Source organism: Mustelus asterias, chromosome 17, assembly GCF_964213995.1.
Source record: "Mustelus asterias chromosome 17, sMusAst1.hap1.1, whole genome shotgun sequence".
In the NCBI taxonomy this organism is placed as follows: Eukaryota; Metazoa; Chordata; class Chondrichthyes; order Carcharhiniformes; family Triakidae; genus Mustelus; species Mustelus asterias.
The window spans coordinates 46,932,400-46,949,527 of record NC_135817.1 but is presented as its reverse complement, the minus strand read 5'-3'; the positions used below and the strand labels follow the sequence as shown (position 1 = coordinate 46,949,527).

The 17,128-nt window shown below is 41.4% G+C and overlaps 1 protein-coding gene across 4 annotated transcripts in view; it reads left to right on the top strand.

Moving 5' to 3' along the window:
- srpx (sushi-repeat containing protein X-linked) overlaps nt 1-17,128 on the top strand; it is a 72,398-nt gene that overhangs the window by 4,249 nt on the left and 51,021 nt on the right. For all 4 annotated transcript variants that reach the window (XM_078232560.1, XM_078232559.1, XM_078232558.1 and 1 more), the window contains one exon: nt 12,707-12,772. In XM_078232560.1, the coding sequence (XP_078088686.1) occupies nt 12,707-12,772 (66 nt within the window). The remainder of the gene's footprint in view (nt 1-12,706; nt 12,773-17,128) is intronic.

Genomic DNA, 17,128 nt, shown 5'->3' with positions numbered 1-17,128 from the left:
TGTTTTTAAAAAAAAACAGCATTGTTTGATTGAGTTCGGAATGAGAAATGAGAATTATTTGGTAGATTTCAATTTCTGCGTTTTGTGTTATGAAATAAGCTGCAAATCTTATCAGCATGATGCAGGACTTCATTCATTCATCACCTGTCACCCCTAAACTGTGGCCAGGATCTAGTCTTGCTTAACTTGCATATTTCATGGTAGCCCAGGTCCTTGACTGGAAATTATATTCGGCAGTTTTCAGGGTTGAATAGGCTCCCCACAGCCACATGAATGGCATTGTTTCTCAACGTCCACTTGGTCAATTTGTCACCAGTATTTGCCACCAATGTTCTCCCCAAATTTTCTTTGTGCTGGGTGGGCTGCAAAACTCCTCTGAGCACTACTTTTTTTATTCATGGGAAGTTAAATGTTTGAAAAAGTGAATGAACTTGAGAGTGCCTCGTTTATTTTAATGTGTGGTGAATTGCAAACTTGCACCACCACCTTTAAAAGGGAACATTGCTCTCCTCCTCCCACTGGTCTCGTTCTCTCACTCCTCGAAGGCATCACTCCAGCTCTACCTGGCTTCTGATTCCCAACTCCAGTTACTTCATTTGCTGCTGAATCCTAGTTAACTCAGTCTGTGTGCTATTTGGATTACTTTTCTCTTCCTCAATGTTCAGCTGTTGAGCCGATATGTCATCAATTTCTGCCATTTAGTGCCATAATGTTTAAATCTATTTTTAATTTTCCTGTCACTACCTTTTAAATTCCCTGCTGTTAACTGCGGCAAGGCACTCACGGGCAGGTCCTCTCTCTTTTGTGAAACGCTTCAGCAATGGACATAGTCATGTTAATGTTTCAATGAATGTAGCAAAGGCAATCTTGTATATTTAAACTCTGGCAAGTTCCAGTGTACTTGTTTTCAGCCTCTACATTCAAATTCCGCAGAGAGCCCCCAATTTTGCTAAAATTCCCATAGAGACCATTAACTTTAAGCAAGAGATTTGAGTTTCCAGTGGCCAACTTAAAGGAATTGCATGGCAAGCTTTAAGACTTTTCACTGTGACAAACCAAATGAAAACAACAACAACTAAACATTACCTAGTAAGCAACCAATACACTAAGCTATAGAAAGTTTAATGCTTTAACACAACATGTGCTGCATACATATACATACAAAATGTCCTCCACAGAGTTGGTCTTCATAGGAAACATTCCATGTTGGTGCTTCCCTCAATTTTTGGAGAATTTCCAAACATAAGACAAGCACTTAAGACTCCCCCTGGTGATTTCTTCTCTTGGCCACGTCAGTGCAAATCTTCCATAATCTTTAGCTTGCCATGAGATGTGTCTCTTTGAATAGAGATTATCTTTTCTCCCAAACTCTGCCTGGTAGCTTACAGAAAGCACTTGAAACAGCTCTCTCTTTCTCTCTCACTCTATCTCTTTCAGCTCAAGTCTGTTGAGAGTCAGCACAGTTGCACTTGCGTTTGTTTTCAGGTGCGAACATCTTAACCGTTTTGGAAAGGGGGCCACCACCAGGTGTTAGACTCCTTATTTACATGTGCAGAAAGGCCTAATGCCTGATGCAGCATGGGTATAGGATGTGTCTTGTTTGTTCTTGTCCAATATGGCGGATACATACTGGAACTGTGTGCACGTTTTTGGGCTGGCGTACGAGCATCATAGTAGTCCAAGTAATGCCCTAAAAAGGAATGCTGCAGGGACTAATTTCTAGGCCCTTATGTTCAGTGTTTGAACATTAGGACCGAAAGAGAATGATTCTGCTCAGGTCCACGGCAACCTGACACAAGATGGGCCTACTGGGTAATTATGCAAGAAGTTTTTCCGATAAGGATGTACACTATGGCTGACCTGCACTAGTCTATTTTTACCCTAGAGTTTTAATTATAATAAGTAAATGCCTTCAATTGATTTTAGATCAGTTTCCAATGTATTAGTCTTTTCCCTTAACAAGAACTATTCTTTATCCTCATACCATTGCCCCAGCAACCGTAACCACTCTCTGAAATGGTTGCGATCCTTAATTTTGAACTGAATTTATTCATATTCTTACTTGAGTGCTCTATTGTTAACTTGAATTTGGCACAATTCATACAATAGAGCTGTTAGCCACTCCAGAGTAAATCTGTCTCTCATTAGTGAAGTTGGGAAACTCGGAGTAATTCAATCTCCACTGAATACTTGGCTGGAGTGGCAGATCCAAAAGTGTGATAATAGCTCATGTATCGCATTGCTGAGTCGTGGAATGATGCACCGCGTGTATGTAAATCTATTTTCTTTTTGCCAATTTTCTCCCCTACTTTCCTGAAGGCATTGACCTCTTATATTGCGCCAGTTCCATTGGGTGTCAGTTGTTACTGTTCTAATGTGATCTTTGTTGATGCATGGGCTATGACAATGAATATAAGTGGCTCTTCCAACATCACGTTCAAACCTGATTCTACCGTAGCTCGATGTTCAGACACGCACATTTTGTTAGAATCCCAAGGGGAACCATTAACTTCTTAAAAAATCAAAATCAGTCTCCCAATTGTTACTTGAAAGAACCGAACCTCAAGGTTTTATGTTTTAAACAAAATATTTTATTGTACAAGAATTAAACAAACCAAGCACTAATTTACACTATATTTCGCAAACCTGAAAATCTTAACAGACCATTTTCTGTTTTGATTTTGATTCCTTGCAAGAGTTTCCTTCTACTTTTCAGGATGTTGAGAGGTCTTTCACTGGGAACAAACCAAGGTGTTTCATGGCTCTTGGGAAGCCACTGTGATTCTCCCCCACCCCCGTGTTCCTGCTATTCTCCAAGGTATGAGATGTGGAATCCTTTCACTTGCAGTCAGCCAGATGACCCTCCCAACTCTCTTTCGGCAGCTCGTGATTGTGGACACCTCAGCTCAAGGATGGGCTTTACTGTCTTCTCACTTAGTGATCTCCAACTCCTGGCAGATTTTTCTTTCTGCTTGTCTCAAAGCTGCTCACAGGATTGCAGTAACTGTTCCTGTGAGGAAAACATAGATATAGACATGTAACATAAAAAAGTATCTCCCTGTATGACCTATCCCCATTGCAACGTAGAATATGTTGGGATGTTCCTAGCAGAAATATAAATTACTTACCTTTATTTTCAAAACAACCCTTTGATTCTGGGACCCACATGAATAATTTGCATCTCTAATTGAGGCAACGGCTCTTTTACTCGACTTACTGGTCCCATCAAGGAACCCAAGTTACTTTTAGCGTCTTTGATCTGGGAAATCTGCAGGACTAATTGAAACCTCCCTGGTTTACATTGCAACCTCAAAGCATTTTCCAAGATGTCTTGAGGCAAATCAGATACTGATTCATCTAAAGGAGCCATTATAATCTACTGTGTGAGGGTCTTCCAGGTCTTCATCCCAGCAACACAAAACTTCTCCTTTGAATTGTAAATCTCTCAGGTCTGTTTGAATTGTACTTACTTCAGAGCTATTCACCAGTTTCTCAATCAGATGTTTCTATTCATCTACATTTTAAAAAATTCAATTCCTAGAACTAAAAGTTATGCCTCTATAACATATGAAATATGAACCGAGATATTTTCGTAATTTATGGCAAAGGCCACTTGTTAGTGATCAAGGATAAGAACTCTTGCATTTCCACTTTCTGAATTCAGAGGCCAATTTTAAAGCCGTTGCCTCTCTGGCTGAAGTAACCTCTTTCACCAGGGATACATTTTAGGATCTTCCTGTTCTGTATGTCTCAGCTTCCTGTTGAGCCATTGGGAGCCTTTGTATTTAATCATACTGCTAATATTTAGAACATTTCAAAGAATACCGTGATAAGATTATAGGAGCAGAATTAGGCCATTCGGCCCATAGAGTCTCCTCCACCATTCAATCATGGCTGATGAGTTTCTCAACTCCATTCTCCCAACTTTTCCCTGTAACCCTTGATCCCGTTACCAATCAAGAACCTATCTATCTCTGTCTTAAATAAACTCAATTATCTGGCCTCCACAGCCTTTTGTGGCAATGAATTCTATAGATTCACTACCCTCTGGCTAAAGAAATTCCTCCTCATCTCGGTTCTATAGGGTCGTCCCTTTATTCTGAGGCTGGGCCCTCAGATCCTAGTCTCGCCTACTAATAGAAATATCTTCCCCACATCCACTCTATCTGGGCCTTTCGGTATTCTGTAAGTTTCAATGCGATCCCCCAGAATACTGAAAGGCCTGAATAGAGTGGATGTGGGGAAGATGTTTCCATTAGTAGGTGAGACTATGATCCGAGGACACAGCCGAGTAGTGCAGGAGCAGACTATTTGCCTCATTAATGCTACACCATTGTTCGCCCAAAGCACTTCAATCAATCCTAAAATAAAATGCAAACCTCATCTGTGCCAGATTAGCTGAAGATATGGTCACAAGGTGTATTTAAATAAATTTATTCCCATCCTGACTGCACACCAATTCATTTTTTCATTAGTCATTTTTGGCTTAACATTTTATCCGCAAGACAGCACCTCCAATGCTTCCACAATGTTGCATTAAAGGGTTTGGCCTAGATTATATCCTCAAATCCTGTTGTGTAATTTCAGCACTGAGCATCCTGACCTAGGGGAAAAAAAAGGATTGCTACCAGCCCTGCACTTGCTGCCCTATATTCGATATTGGTGTAGCATTTTAAATTTTAAAATTCCCATTTTGGGGTTCATCCATGGCTTCATCTTTCCTCTACACAATAACCTCTTCCAGTACCACAGTCCTTCCGGATCTCTGCACTTCTCCGCTTCTGGCCTCTTGTGCATCCTGGATTCCGCACCCCTTCCCACCAATCATTGGTGGCTTTGCCTTCAGTCCTAAACTCTGTGATTACTTCTCCTAGAGCTCTCTGCCTCCTCACGTCTGTCTCCCCCTTTAAAATGTTCCTTAGGACTTACCTCTTTGACCCAGCATTTGGTCATCTGATCTAATATCTCTTTACGTGGATCAGTTAAAAATTTTGTCTGATAATCGCTGTTAGTGAAGCATCCAAAGGTGCTATACAAATGCACGTTTTAAATAATTTTGGTGAGGGCTTGTATCCTGAAATTGTTCCACAGAGTCTCTTTGTGAAAACTGTAGTATCTCCAACTGGGGGAACTCTTGTGTATTATTCCAAATGAGTGGGCTGTTATAGTTCATTCTTTGAAAGGAGCCAAGCCAGCTGTCCAACTTTATGTCTCCAGTTTTAGATATTCTGGCACTCTGATTCAAATGGAAGAATCCCAATTGGAAATTTCCCAGGACACTTCCTCAGTAAGATCCAAGTTTTGGATTGTGGTAAGTTTCAGAAGTAGATACTCTGCCAGATGAATAATATCTGGAGATCTATGCCTCCGCATCAGGTGATTACAGCTGAAATTTAACTTTGGACAGAGGTCCCAGATGTGAGGAACTATAGAATCCCCAACAATAGAATCTGTTGCTGCTAATGTGAAATGGGACTTTCACTATTGTATTGGTGTTTGCATGGATTGCACTCACTAATGACTGAAGATCATTTCTTCTGCAATGAGAACCAGGGTTAGAACACATTTGAACAATGACGGGGCTCACTTTAATGATGATATCTGAAATAATTTATTACCAAATAGACTTTTTACACTGTTTTGGTCACAAAAGGAAAAGCAGCTGCCAGTGTAAATATTTTTAAACTGGATATTTGGGGAAACAAGCCATTTGAATAGCAGCTTATAATGGGTGGCCATGGCCTTATAATACTGAACTTAATGGATATAATGTCTCTTAAGAGAGTAACACTGCAAATTAATACTAACTTTATTCTCAACTTCTCACCAGCAATTAGGGCGGCACGGTAGCACAGTGGTTAGCACTGCTGCCTCACAGCTCCAGGGACCTGGGTTCGATTCCCGGCTTGGGTCATTGTGTGGAGTTTGCACATTCTCCTCTTGTCTGCTTGGGTTTCCTCCGGGTGCTCCGGTTTCCTCCCAGCATCCAAAGATGTGCGAGTTAGGTTGATTGGCCATGCTAAAATTGCCCCTTAGTGTCCTGAGATGCATAGGTTAGAAGGATTAGCGGGTAAAATATGTAGGGATATGGGGGTAGGGCCTGGGTGGGATTGTGGTCAGTGCAGACTCGATGGGCCAAATGGCCTCTTTCTGCACTGTAGGGTTTCTATGATTCTATGAGCAATTGTTTATATTTGTATTTATGGACCTACGATCCGGACGGCACAGTGGTTAGCACTGCTGCCTCGCAGCACCAGGGACCCAGTTCAAATCCAGCCTTGGGTGACTGTCTATGTGGAGTTTGTACATCCTCCCCATGTCAGCATGGGTTTGCTCTGGATGCTTCAGTTTCCATCCATACTCTAAAGATACGCAGGTTCGGTTGATTGGCCATGCTAAATTTCCCCTTTGCGTCAGGGGGATTAGCAGGGTAGATACATGGGGTTACAGGGATAGGTGGGATTGTTGTTGGTCCAGGCTCGATGGGCCAAATGGCCTCCTCCTGCACTGTAGGGATCCTATGAAGAGATCTTCTTACGTAGGCAACTTCATAATTCAGGGGAACAATCCAATACCAGTGTCTTGTGCTTAAACAAAGGAGATTACAAAGGGATGAGGGAGATAGAGGTAGGTTGGCTAAGGTAGACTGGGAGCAAAAACTTTATGATGGAACAATTGAGGAACAGTGGAGGACTTTCAAAGCGATCTTTCACAGTGCTCAGCAAAAGTATACCAGTGATGAGGAAAGACTGTAGAAAAAGAGATCATCAGCCATGGATAAATAAGGAAATAAAGGAGGGTATCAAATTGAAAGAAAATGCATACAAAGTGGCAAAGATTAGTGGGAACCTAGAGGATTGGGAAATCTTTAAAGGTCAGCAGGAAGCCACGAGAAAAGCTATAAAGAAAAGTAAGATGGATTATGAGAATAAACTAGCTCAGAATATAAAAACAGATAGCAAAAGTTTCTACAAATATATAAAACGAAAAAGAGTGGCTGAAGTAAACATTGGTCCTTTAGAGGATGAGATGGGTGATGTAATAACTGGAAATGAGAAAATGGCTGAGGCATTGAACAGGTATTTTGTGTCGGTCTTCAGAGTGGAAGACACAAATAACATGCCAAAAATTGATGACAGGAAGGCTACGGCAGGTGAGGACCTAGAAACTATCATTATCACAAAAGAGGTAGTGTTGGGCAAGTTAATGGGGCTAAAGGTAGACAAGTCTCCTGGTCTTGATGGAATGCATCCCAGGTACTAAAAGAGATGGCGGGAGAAATAGCAAATGCTAATTTCCCAAAATTTGCTGGACTCTGGGGTGGTTCCCGCAGATTGGAAAACAGCAAATGTGACGCCACTGTTTAAAAAAAGGAGGTAGACAAAAGGCAGGTAACTATAGGTCGGTTAGCTTAACTTCTGTAGTAGGGAAAATGCTTGAATCTATCATCAAGGAAGAAATAGCGAGACATCTGAATATAAATTGTTCCATTGGTAAGACACAGCATGGGTTCATGAAGGGAAGGTCATGTTTGACTAATTTGGTGGAATTCTTTGAGAACATTACAAGTGCAGTGGACAACGGGGAACCTGTGGATGTGGTGTGTCTGGATTTCCAGAAGGCATTTGACAAGGTGCCGCACCAAAGACTGCTACATAAGATAAAGGTGCATGGTGTTACCGGTAATGTATTAGCATGGATAGAGGATTGGTTAACTAACAGAAAGCAAAGAGTGGGGGTAAGTGGGTGTTTTTCTGGTTGGCAATCAGTGACTAGTGGTGTGCCTCAGGGATCAGTGTTGGGACCGCAATTGTTTACGATTTACAGAGATGATTTGGAGTTGGGTACCAAGTGTAGTGTGTAAAAATTCGCAGATGACACTAAGATGGGTGGCAGAGCAAAGTGTGCAGAGAACGCTGAAAGTCTGCAAAGGGATATAGGCAGTCTAAGTGAGTGGGCGAGGGTCTGGCAGATGGAGTACAATGTTGGTAAATGTGAGAGCATCCATTTTGGTAGGAATAACAGCAAAATGGACTATTATTTAAATAGTGAAAAATTGCAGCATGCTGCTGTGCAGAGGGACCTGGGTGTCCTTGTGCAGGAATCTCAAGGAGTTGGTTTGCAGGTACAGCAGGTAATTAAGAAGGCAAATGGAATTTTGTCCTTTATTGCTAGAGGGATGGAGTTTAAAAACAGCGAGGTTATGTTGCAGCTGTATAAGGTGCTGGTGAGGCCACACCTGGAGTACTGTGTACAGTTTTTGTCTCCTTGAGAAAGGATATACTGGTACTGGAGGGGGTGCAGAGGAAATTCACTAGGTTGATTCCAGAGTTGAGAGGGTTGGCTTATGAGGAGAGACTGAGTAGACTGGGGCTATACTCATTGGAATTCAAAAGAATGAGGGGAGACCTTATAGAAATATATAAGATTATGAAGGGAATAGATAAGATGGAAGCAAGGAAACTGTTTCCACTGGCGGGTGAAACTAGAACCAGGGGGCATAGCCTCAAAATAAGGGGAAGCAGATTTAGGACTGAGTTGAGGAGGAACTTCTTCACACAAAGGGTTGTGAATCTGTGGAATTCCCTGCCCAGTGAAGCAGTTGAGGCTACCTCATAGAAACCCTACAGTGCAGAAAGAGGCCATTAGGCCCATTGAGTCTGCACCGACCACAATCCCACCCAGGCCCTACCCCCATATCCCACCCGCCAATCTCTCTATCCTATGCATCTGAGGACACGAAGGGGCAATTTTAGCATGGTCAATCATCCTAACCCGTACATCTTTGGACTGTGGGAGGAAACCGGAGCACCCGGAGGAAACCCATGCAGACACGAGGAGAATGTGCAAACTCCACACAGACAGTGACCCAAGCCGGGAATCGAACCCAGGTCCCTGGAGCTGTGAAGCAGCAGTGCTAACCACTGTTGAATGTTTTTAAGGCAAGGATAGATACATTATTGAACAGTGAAGGAATTAAGGATTATGGCGAGCAGGCGGGTAAGTGGAGCTGAGTCCACAAAAAGATCAACCATGATCTTGTTGAATGGCGGAGCAGGCTTGAGGGGCCAGATGGCCTACTCCTGCTCCTAGTTCTTATGAACATACCCCTAATTGTTTTGGGCATGAGTTATGGTTCCTTCCAAATCCTGGAACTATTCCTACTGTGTTTTCTTCTGATCCATGCACATATTTCACATCTGCTTTATCTAATACATTTTCAAATAAGACTGTACATTGCAGATTTTTGGCAATAGATACTAAATATCATCATTTATAAAGTATTCAGAAACATTAACAAATCTTTTCATGATTTCATCATTGATGAAGTATTCAGATACATTAAAAAAATAATTTAATGGTTGTGTATTTAATCCCTACATGAACTTCATTGCCAGTATGTTTTTAAAAATATATATAATTTATTTCTGCTGATTTTCTATTAATACTTTTCGGGCAGCACGGCGGCACAATGGTTGGCATTGTTGCCTCACAGTGCCAGGGACCCAGGTTTGATTCTGGACTTGATTGACTGTCTGTGTGAAGTTTGCACGTTTTCCCCATGTCTGTATGGGTGCTCCGGTTTCCTCCCATAGTCCAAAAATGTGCAGATGAAATGGATTGGCCATGCTAAATTGCCGTTTAGTGTCCAAAGATGTGTGGATTAGGTAGATTAGCCATGGTAAATGCCATGGTAAATTCCGGGAATGAAGGAGTGTGGACCCGGGTAAGATGCTCTTTCAAAGAGTCAGTGTGGACTTGGATGGGCTGTATGTCCTCCCCTGCACTGTATAAATTCTAAAATTCTGAATCCTCAGAAAATATTCCAGTGTGGTACTGAGGGAAGGCTACACTGTTGGAGGTGCTATCTTTCAGATCAGATGCTAAACTGATGCCTCAGCTGGCACTATTTTGAAGAAGAGCGGAGAGAATTCTGCATGATGTCCTGGCCTGTATATATCCTTCAACGAAGATCACTTATACAAAAGTTATCTCATTGCTGTTTGTGGGATCTTACTATACCCAAAATTGGCTGCCGTGTTCCTACATTACAACGGCCACGGATTTCAAAGTATTTCATTGGCTGTAAAGCACTTTTTGGACATTGTGATGTTGTGAAAAGCACTGGATAAATGCAAGTCTTTCTTTTCAGTTGGCGCAGTGCAATCCATACTAAATTACTCATGGAAAGCTTGGATGACAATTATTTGATTCCTAGAATTCTAATCCTTTGCAAGTTGCAAAAGGGTCAGACTTATAAGTATTAAACCATCTATCACTGACTTTTAAGAATAAAGTGGATCTCCAGGCCTTGCTGAACTTATAAACAGCTTGTAGTTATATAACACAGTAAAATACTTCCTGTTAGAAGCACCATCAAACAAAATATGTCACCAAGTTACAGATGGTGATATCAGATCAGACGACCAAAATCTTGGTCAGAGAAGTAGGTCTTAAGGAATGTTTAAAAGGAGGAGAGAGTGGTTAGAGAAGCACAAAAGCCAGAATTGGAGAAGTGGAGATAACTTGAAGGACTGTGGAGCTGGCAATTAACGACATAGGGAGAGATGAGGCTGTGGGAGGATTTGAAAACAAAGATGAGAATTTTAAAATGCACCCTAGGTAGTATTCTGTGCTGAGTAAAACTGTCTCTTTAATGCTGTTCAGACGAATTGCTGTTAAATAAACACTGGATCAGTTCAAAGTTCAAGTACTTCCTGAGCATCAGATAGGCATGCAGCTTCTTAGAAATAAAAATAAAATCTGCAAGAAGAAAGGAACAAGTTATGCCGTTTAGGCCCTCAAGCCAGTTCCAACATTCAGAAAGATCATGGCTAATCTGTGACCAAACTCTCCATACCTGCCTTCGTCCCATATCCCTTAATACCTTTTAGTTAGCACAAATCTATCAATCTCAGATTTAAAATTGACAATTTATCTGGCATTGATTTCCATTTGCAGTAGAGTTCCAAACTTCCCCCCAACTCTTTGGCCTGAATTTTCAAGATGGTGAGCGCTCGGCACATTCTCATTTATTAAACTGTAGTCCAGAGTATCGCTTCTCTTGCTGCTCCTGCACCGCTATCTCCGGGGTTCTCCAAGGATCGGTCCATGGGCCTCTGCTATTTCTCATGTGTGCGCCAACCCTTAGTGACATCATTCGAAAGCACACTGTTAGTTTTCACAGGTAGGCAGATGGCACCTAGCTCTCCCTCACCACCACCTCTCTCAAACTCCCTCGCTGTTTCTAAATGATCAGATTGCTTGGCTGACGTTCTGTACTGCTGATCAAAAATTTCCTCCAATTAATTATTGAGTAGACCAGTGCTATTGTCTGCAGTCCCTGCTGCAAGCTCCACCCTGGCAACTGCCTGAGACTGAAACTGACTCTTTGCAACCTTGGTGTCATATTTTAACCTAAGATGTGATTTCAGCCACATATTTGTGCTATCTGTAAGATCACCAATTTCCACCAGTGTGGTATCATCTGACTTTGTTCCTGCTTATCTGCTGCTTTGATATCTCTAGACTTAGCTATTACAAAGTACTCCTCACCAGCCTCCCACATTCTATCCTCCATAAACTTGAAATCAACAAACTGTGCTGCCTATGTCTTAACATGCACCAAGTCCCATTCACCCAACTGCCCTGTGCTTGCTAATCTACATTGACTTCTGGTTAAGCAACTTTAACATTTTCACCCTTATTTTCAGTCCCTCCATGACTCCACCCCCACTATCGATGTGATTTCCCCCAATTCCACAACCCTCCGAGATATCTGCACTTATCTACTTCTTAAGCATCCTGATTTTGATGGTTGTGCCTAGGCCTTAAGCTTTGGAGTTTCTTCTCTAAGCCTCTCTACCTTTCTTACCTCCTTTTAAGATGCTGTTTCATGCTCTTTTTATCAAGTTTATGGCCATCCATCATGTTGATTTTTTAAAAATTGTTTATGGAATGTTGGTGTGACTGGTGAAGCAGCATTTATTGCCCATCAGAAGGTGGTGGTGAGCTGCTGCCTCAAATTGCTGCCATCCCTCCTACACTTGAGGGCAGCACGGTGGCACAGTGGTTAGCACTGCTGCCTCACAGCGCCGGGTTCAATTCCCAGCTTGGGTCACTGTTTGTGCGGAGTCTACATGTTATCCCCGTGTCTGTGTGGGTTTCCTCCGGGTGCTCCGCTTTCCTCCAACATTTCGAAAGATGTGCAGATTAGGCGCATTGGCCATGCTAAATTCTCCCTTAGTATGCCCGAACAGGCGCCGGAGTGTGGTGACTGGGGGATTTTCACAGTAACTTCATTGCAGTGTTAATACAGGCCTACTTGTGACAATAATAAAATAAACAAATTTAAATAAACTTATAAACTTAAACACCTACAGTGCTGTTAGGGAGGGAATTCAGGATTTTGCCTCAGGAACAGTGAAGGAACGGTTATCTATTTCCAAGTCCGGATGATGAATGACTTGGAAGGAACCTCCAGGTGGTGGTGTCCCCAAGCATCTACTGCTCTTGTTGTTCTAGATGGTGGTGGTCATGAAGATGCTGCCTAAGGAACCTTGCTGAGTTCCTGCAGTGGGATATCCTGAGGACATGAAAAGGATTTTATAAATGCGCATTCATTCTTTCATTTATGCTTGCAATTATGCATACTTTTGCTAATGAAATTGTTTTGTCCAGTTTTAGTTTCTGTTTTGTGTTGTAGGATCTGGATACGGCCCACTAGAAGATGATGAAGATGCAAATGAAGCACGTTACGCTAGATATGAAGGTGAATGGTTTATTCACATGTTAATAAATAACTTGAAAGGAATTAAGTCCTTTTCAGTTCACAGCAATCATACTGGTTCTAGGGTGCATTGACTGACTCAAATTTGGCTGAAAAGCTCATCAAATTTCTCTCAACTTAATAATGAGCGTTCTGTCTAACGCCATGTCATTGACATCTAATGATGTGGAGATGCTGGCGTTGGACTGGGGTAAACACAGTAGGAAGTCTCACAACACCAGGTTAAAGTCCAACAGGTTTATTTGGTAGCAAAAGCCACTAGCTTTCGGAGCGCTGCTCCATCGTCAGGTAAGTGGGAGTTCTGTTCACAAACAGGGCATATAAAGACACAAACTCAATTTACAAAATAATGGTTGGAATCATCATTTTGTAAATTGAGTTTGTGTCTTTATATGCCCTGTTTGAAGCCAGATTAGAACATTGTAGGGATTTGGACTCATTGTAAACCCCAGAGTAAGAAAGTTCTTGTCGAGGAATAACAATATTGGCAAAAAGAGGAATCACTAATTTAGAAAGCAAACTAACAAGATTTATTGGACAGTAAAAATTGATTCTTAACATTTTGTCAATTAAAGCATAGCACAACATTCAAATTCAATGCGTGTTGGTCTGTCTATCTCGTGGATCCCAGGACTTTTCTTGGTCTCTTGAACCCGGTCTCTTCATCCACGACATCCTCCAAGATTTTCACTTAGCCAACTTAACTTTAACACACAGATTGAAGACTTCATTCCTAGTGGATCCTTTTTCAACCCACAGCTTCCACTTTAACTGTTGGAGTTACACACTTCACAACTGCCTGCTGAGAGTTCTCTTTCTCTCTGGTGGAAGCCGCTTTCTAACCAAGGCTGTGGCTGTCCCAAAATGACTAAGACTGTTCTTTACTACTAATTCTCCCAAGCTAGACTGAACGATTCCTCAGCCCTGTGACAGTTACTTTAGTCACCAACTAAGCACAATATTGTGAAGCCCCTCAGCCCATGACAAATACCCATCGACTGGCAATGTCTTGTGCAAATATTAACTTCCTAGCAAGTACCCTACTCCTCACAAGTGCTCTCCCTGCAAGAGCCCTGCTCTTAACTCTCTCTCCCTATGAATGCTCCAACCCCTCCCCAGCAAGTGTGCTGTGACATGTGTTAACACTTGGCAAGTGCAAAGACATTAGTGATGCACTGCCAGTAGCTTTACCGCATTTAGCCCAAGCACATGCATAGAACCATAGAAAATTACAGCTCAGAAACAGGCCTTTTGGCCCTCCTTGTCTGTGCAGAACCATTTTATGCCTAGTCCCACTGACCTGCACTTGGACCATATCCCTCCACACCCCTCTCATCCATGAACCCGTCCAAGTTTATCTTAAATGTTAAAAGTGACCCCGCATTTACCACTTTATCCGGCAGCTCATTCCACACTCCCACCACTCTCTGCGTGTAGAAGCCCCCCCTAATATTCCCTTTAAACTTTTCTCCTTTCACCCTTAACCCATGCCCTCTGGTTTTTTTCTCCCCGAGCCTCAGCGGAAAAAGCCTGCTTGCATTCACTCTATCTATACCCATCAAAAATCTTATGCACTTGGGTCAATACTACAAATGACTTCTAACCCAATATTTACAACTCTTTACTAGTGGGAAGAATGCCCTAAGCATCCCCACGATAATTCACCTTATCTAACAAAGAACAGTATAGCACAGGAAACAGGCCCTTCGGCCCTCCAAGCCTGTGCTGCTCATCTGTTATATCTTAACAGCAGGTCCTTGAAACATTCTGATTCCAAGGCCATTCTTTTAGCTAATCAGCTTTTAGCCTATGTGTCCCTTCAAACTGCTAAACTATAACTTTGATTGGGGGCCCTGGATCATCTAGTCCTCAGGCCAACTTCCTGGCCAGCATTGTAGCTTCTGCTTCTCTACTGTTGAGTTAGACTCGCTGGAGCCCAAATGTGCAAATATGTCCCAGCTGTAACTTCAGTTCACTCCCCAAATGACCCATGTATTCTTTCTTAAAGCTACATTACAGTATTTGACACTTAGAGGTGCCGTTTGAAACTTTCTTTTGATATATAGCCCAAAATGCACGAACCATTCCAATAAGACTTCATCACTACACAGTATAATTTGATAATTTAAGCCATAACTGTGCCAACAAGGTGAAGTCTAACAGTATGTACTGACAAATAAATGTAATTTTACAACATAAAGCTCGCTACAAATTAAATCTCCAACATGGAAATCTCATATCTGAGGAGTATTGTTAGCTGCATAAATCATTTTATACATCAGCTAAACACAGAATAAGAAAAAATTAAATGTTTATTTTAAAAGGAACACTTATAAAATTGACTGAAACAATAAACAGCATTAATACTATAATATATAAGGGTGCATAGAGATATCCTTAAAATAGATTTTAAAAAGTTAGTTGCCAATGTCAAATCATTGAATATTCCTTTTTCAAAAAAGGTTCTGTTTGGGATTTGGCCTCCATAATTCAGTGACGTAGATATCTGATCATAAATAATGCACTGTAGGGGTTATAGTTATTGAAATTGCATGAAGTTGAGAAGTATAATAGTCAACTGACATCTAAGGTATCTGTGCAGGTTAAAACAATTACTCCTGATTTGTGTTAAATTGGAATTTGCCATTTAGACAACTGGATATGAAGATAGACAGTTAATTTTGTGCACAAATTGCCAGTATGATTGTTTAAACATTGCTTTTTTAAAAATGCGATGTTTTAACATCTGATAGCTGTGATCGATTATAGCATGACCATTCAATCAGTGATTAATTTGTCTGGCAGAATGCAAGCATGAATTAATGTCAAATTACCAATGAAGTGTATTTTGGAATGTAGTTTAATCCTTGGAAGCCAGGATTTTAAGGGATAAGTGGCATTTTGGATATGGCATTACATTCTGAAATAGCTATTCGTAATGTTGACAAAACAAATATGCTTTCTTTAAGAAACAAAATGAAGTATTTTGTAAATATACCAAGCTTAATCCGGTAGTACCAGTTGAGCTAATTAATGCACACCTCTGCAGTTAATGGATTCTTGCCATGTAGCTTAGCAGTTTGACATGCATGCTGTTGCTTAAGTTTCATTTGCTTATGCTAGATTGTTGTATTTTGCATCCAAATCTCATGTAAAAATAAACCTCATATGTGAGCTGCATCTGATCAGGGACATCAGCCTGCTTTTGGTAATATTGGTATCAAATCAATGATTTGTTTTCCACCTCAGCTAGAAAAAAGATCAATTTTGAGGATTAAATCCTCAAAATGTCATCACAGTAAATCATGTGACATCTGAATTAATGAAGATTTGTTTGAAGAGAGAGAACAAGGAAACAATTCACATTTTATAGGACGGGGAACATAAATGATGAACCCCTGGGACATGGGCAACAATTGATTGAGGCAGTGATAGTTGTGTGAAGCTTGCTTTAATCATACATGGGTTTGCACAATGTTATTATGCATCTTTCATCCCATTCTACATATTGAAAGCAGTGGTACATTCATTGCATGCAGAGATATAATTAAAGCAATGAATATTGGGTTAAACAGATGCTCTCTTCCAATGGTGATTCTTAAAAATCTGAGTGAGATATTGGCCCAGAATTTGCTGGAGCGAGTCATTTTGAATTGAATGATGTGATTTGTGGGCGACTCAGTAGCACAGTGGTTAGCACTGCTGCTTCACAGCGCCAGGGATCCCGGGTTCGATTCCCAGCTTGGGTGACTGTTTGTGCGGAGTGTGCACATTTTCCCCGTGTCTGCGTGGGTTTCCTCTGGGTGCTCCAGTTTCCTCCCACGGTCTGAAAGATGTGCAGGTTTGGTGCATTTGCCATGCGAAATTCTCCCTCAGTGTACCCGAACAGGTGCCGGAATGTGGTGACTAGGGGATTTTCACAGTAACTTCATTACAGTGTTAATGTAAGCCTACTTGTGACTAATAAATAAACTTTACTATTTTTTTTTTTTTTTCTCCTCGCCTTTCAGCCTCAATTAGTGTGCCAAAATTGCTGGAATTTGAAAGTTGATAACTCTGCGACCGTGGTGAACAATAGGACCGAGAGTCTAGCTCCATAACCAATTAAATTTAAGCGTCGAAGAGGAAACAGAGAAGGAAATGGGGGTGAATCGGAGTCAAATTAGATACAGAAAGAGAAATAAAGTGAAGGAAAGACATTGGATTGAGATAGAGAAAATGAAAGAAGAATTTCACAGTCCTCTGGGAACCACCTGCAGAAATGAGGCTCCACCTGGGATTAACCATTCTGGCCTTATGAGATCAAACGGCATTGCAGGAACCATTTATGTCATGAAA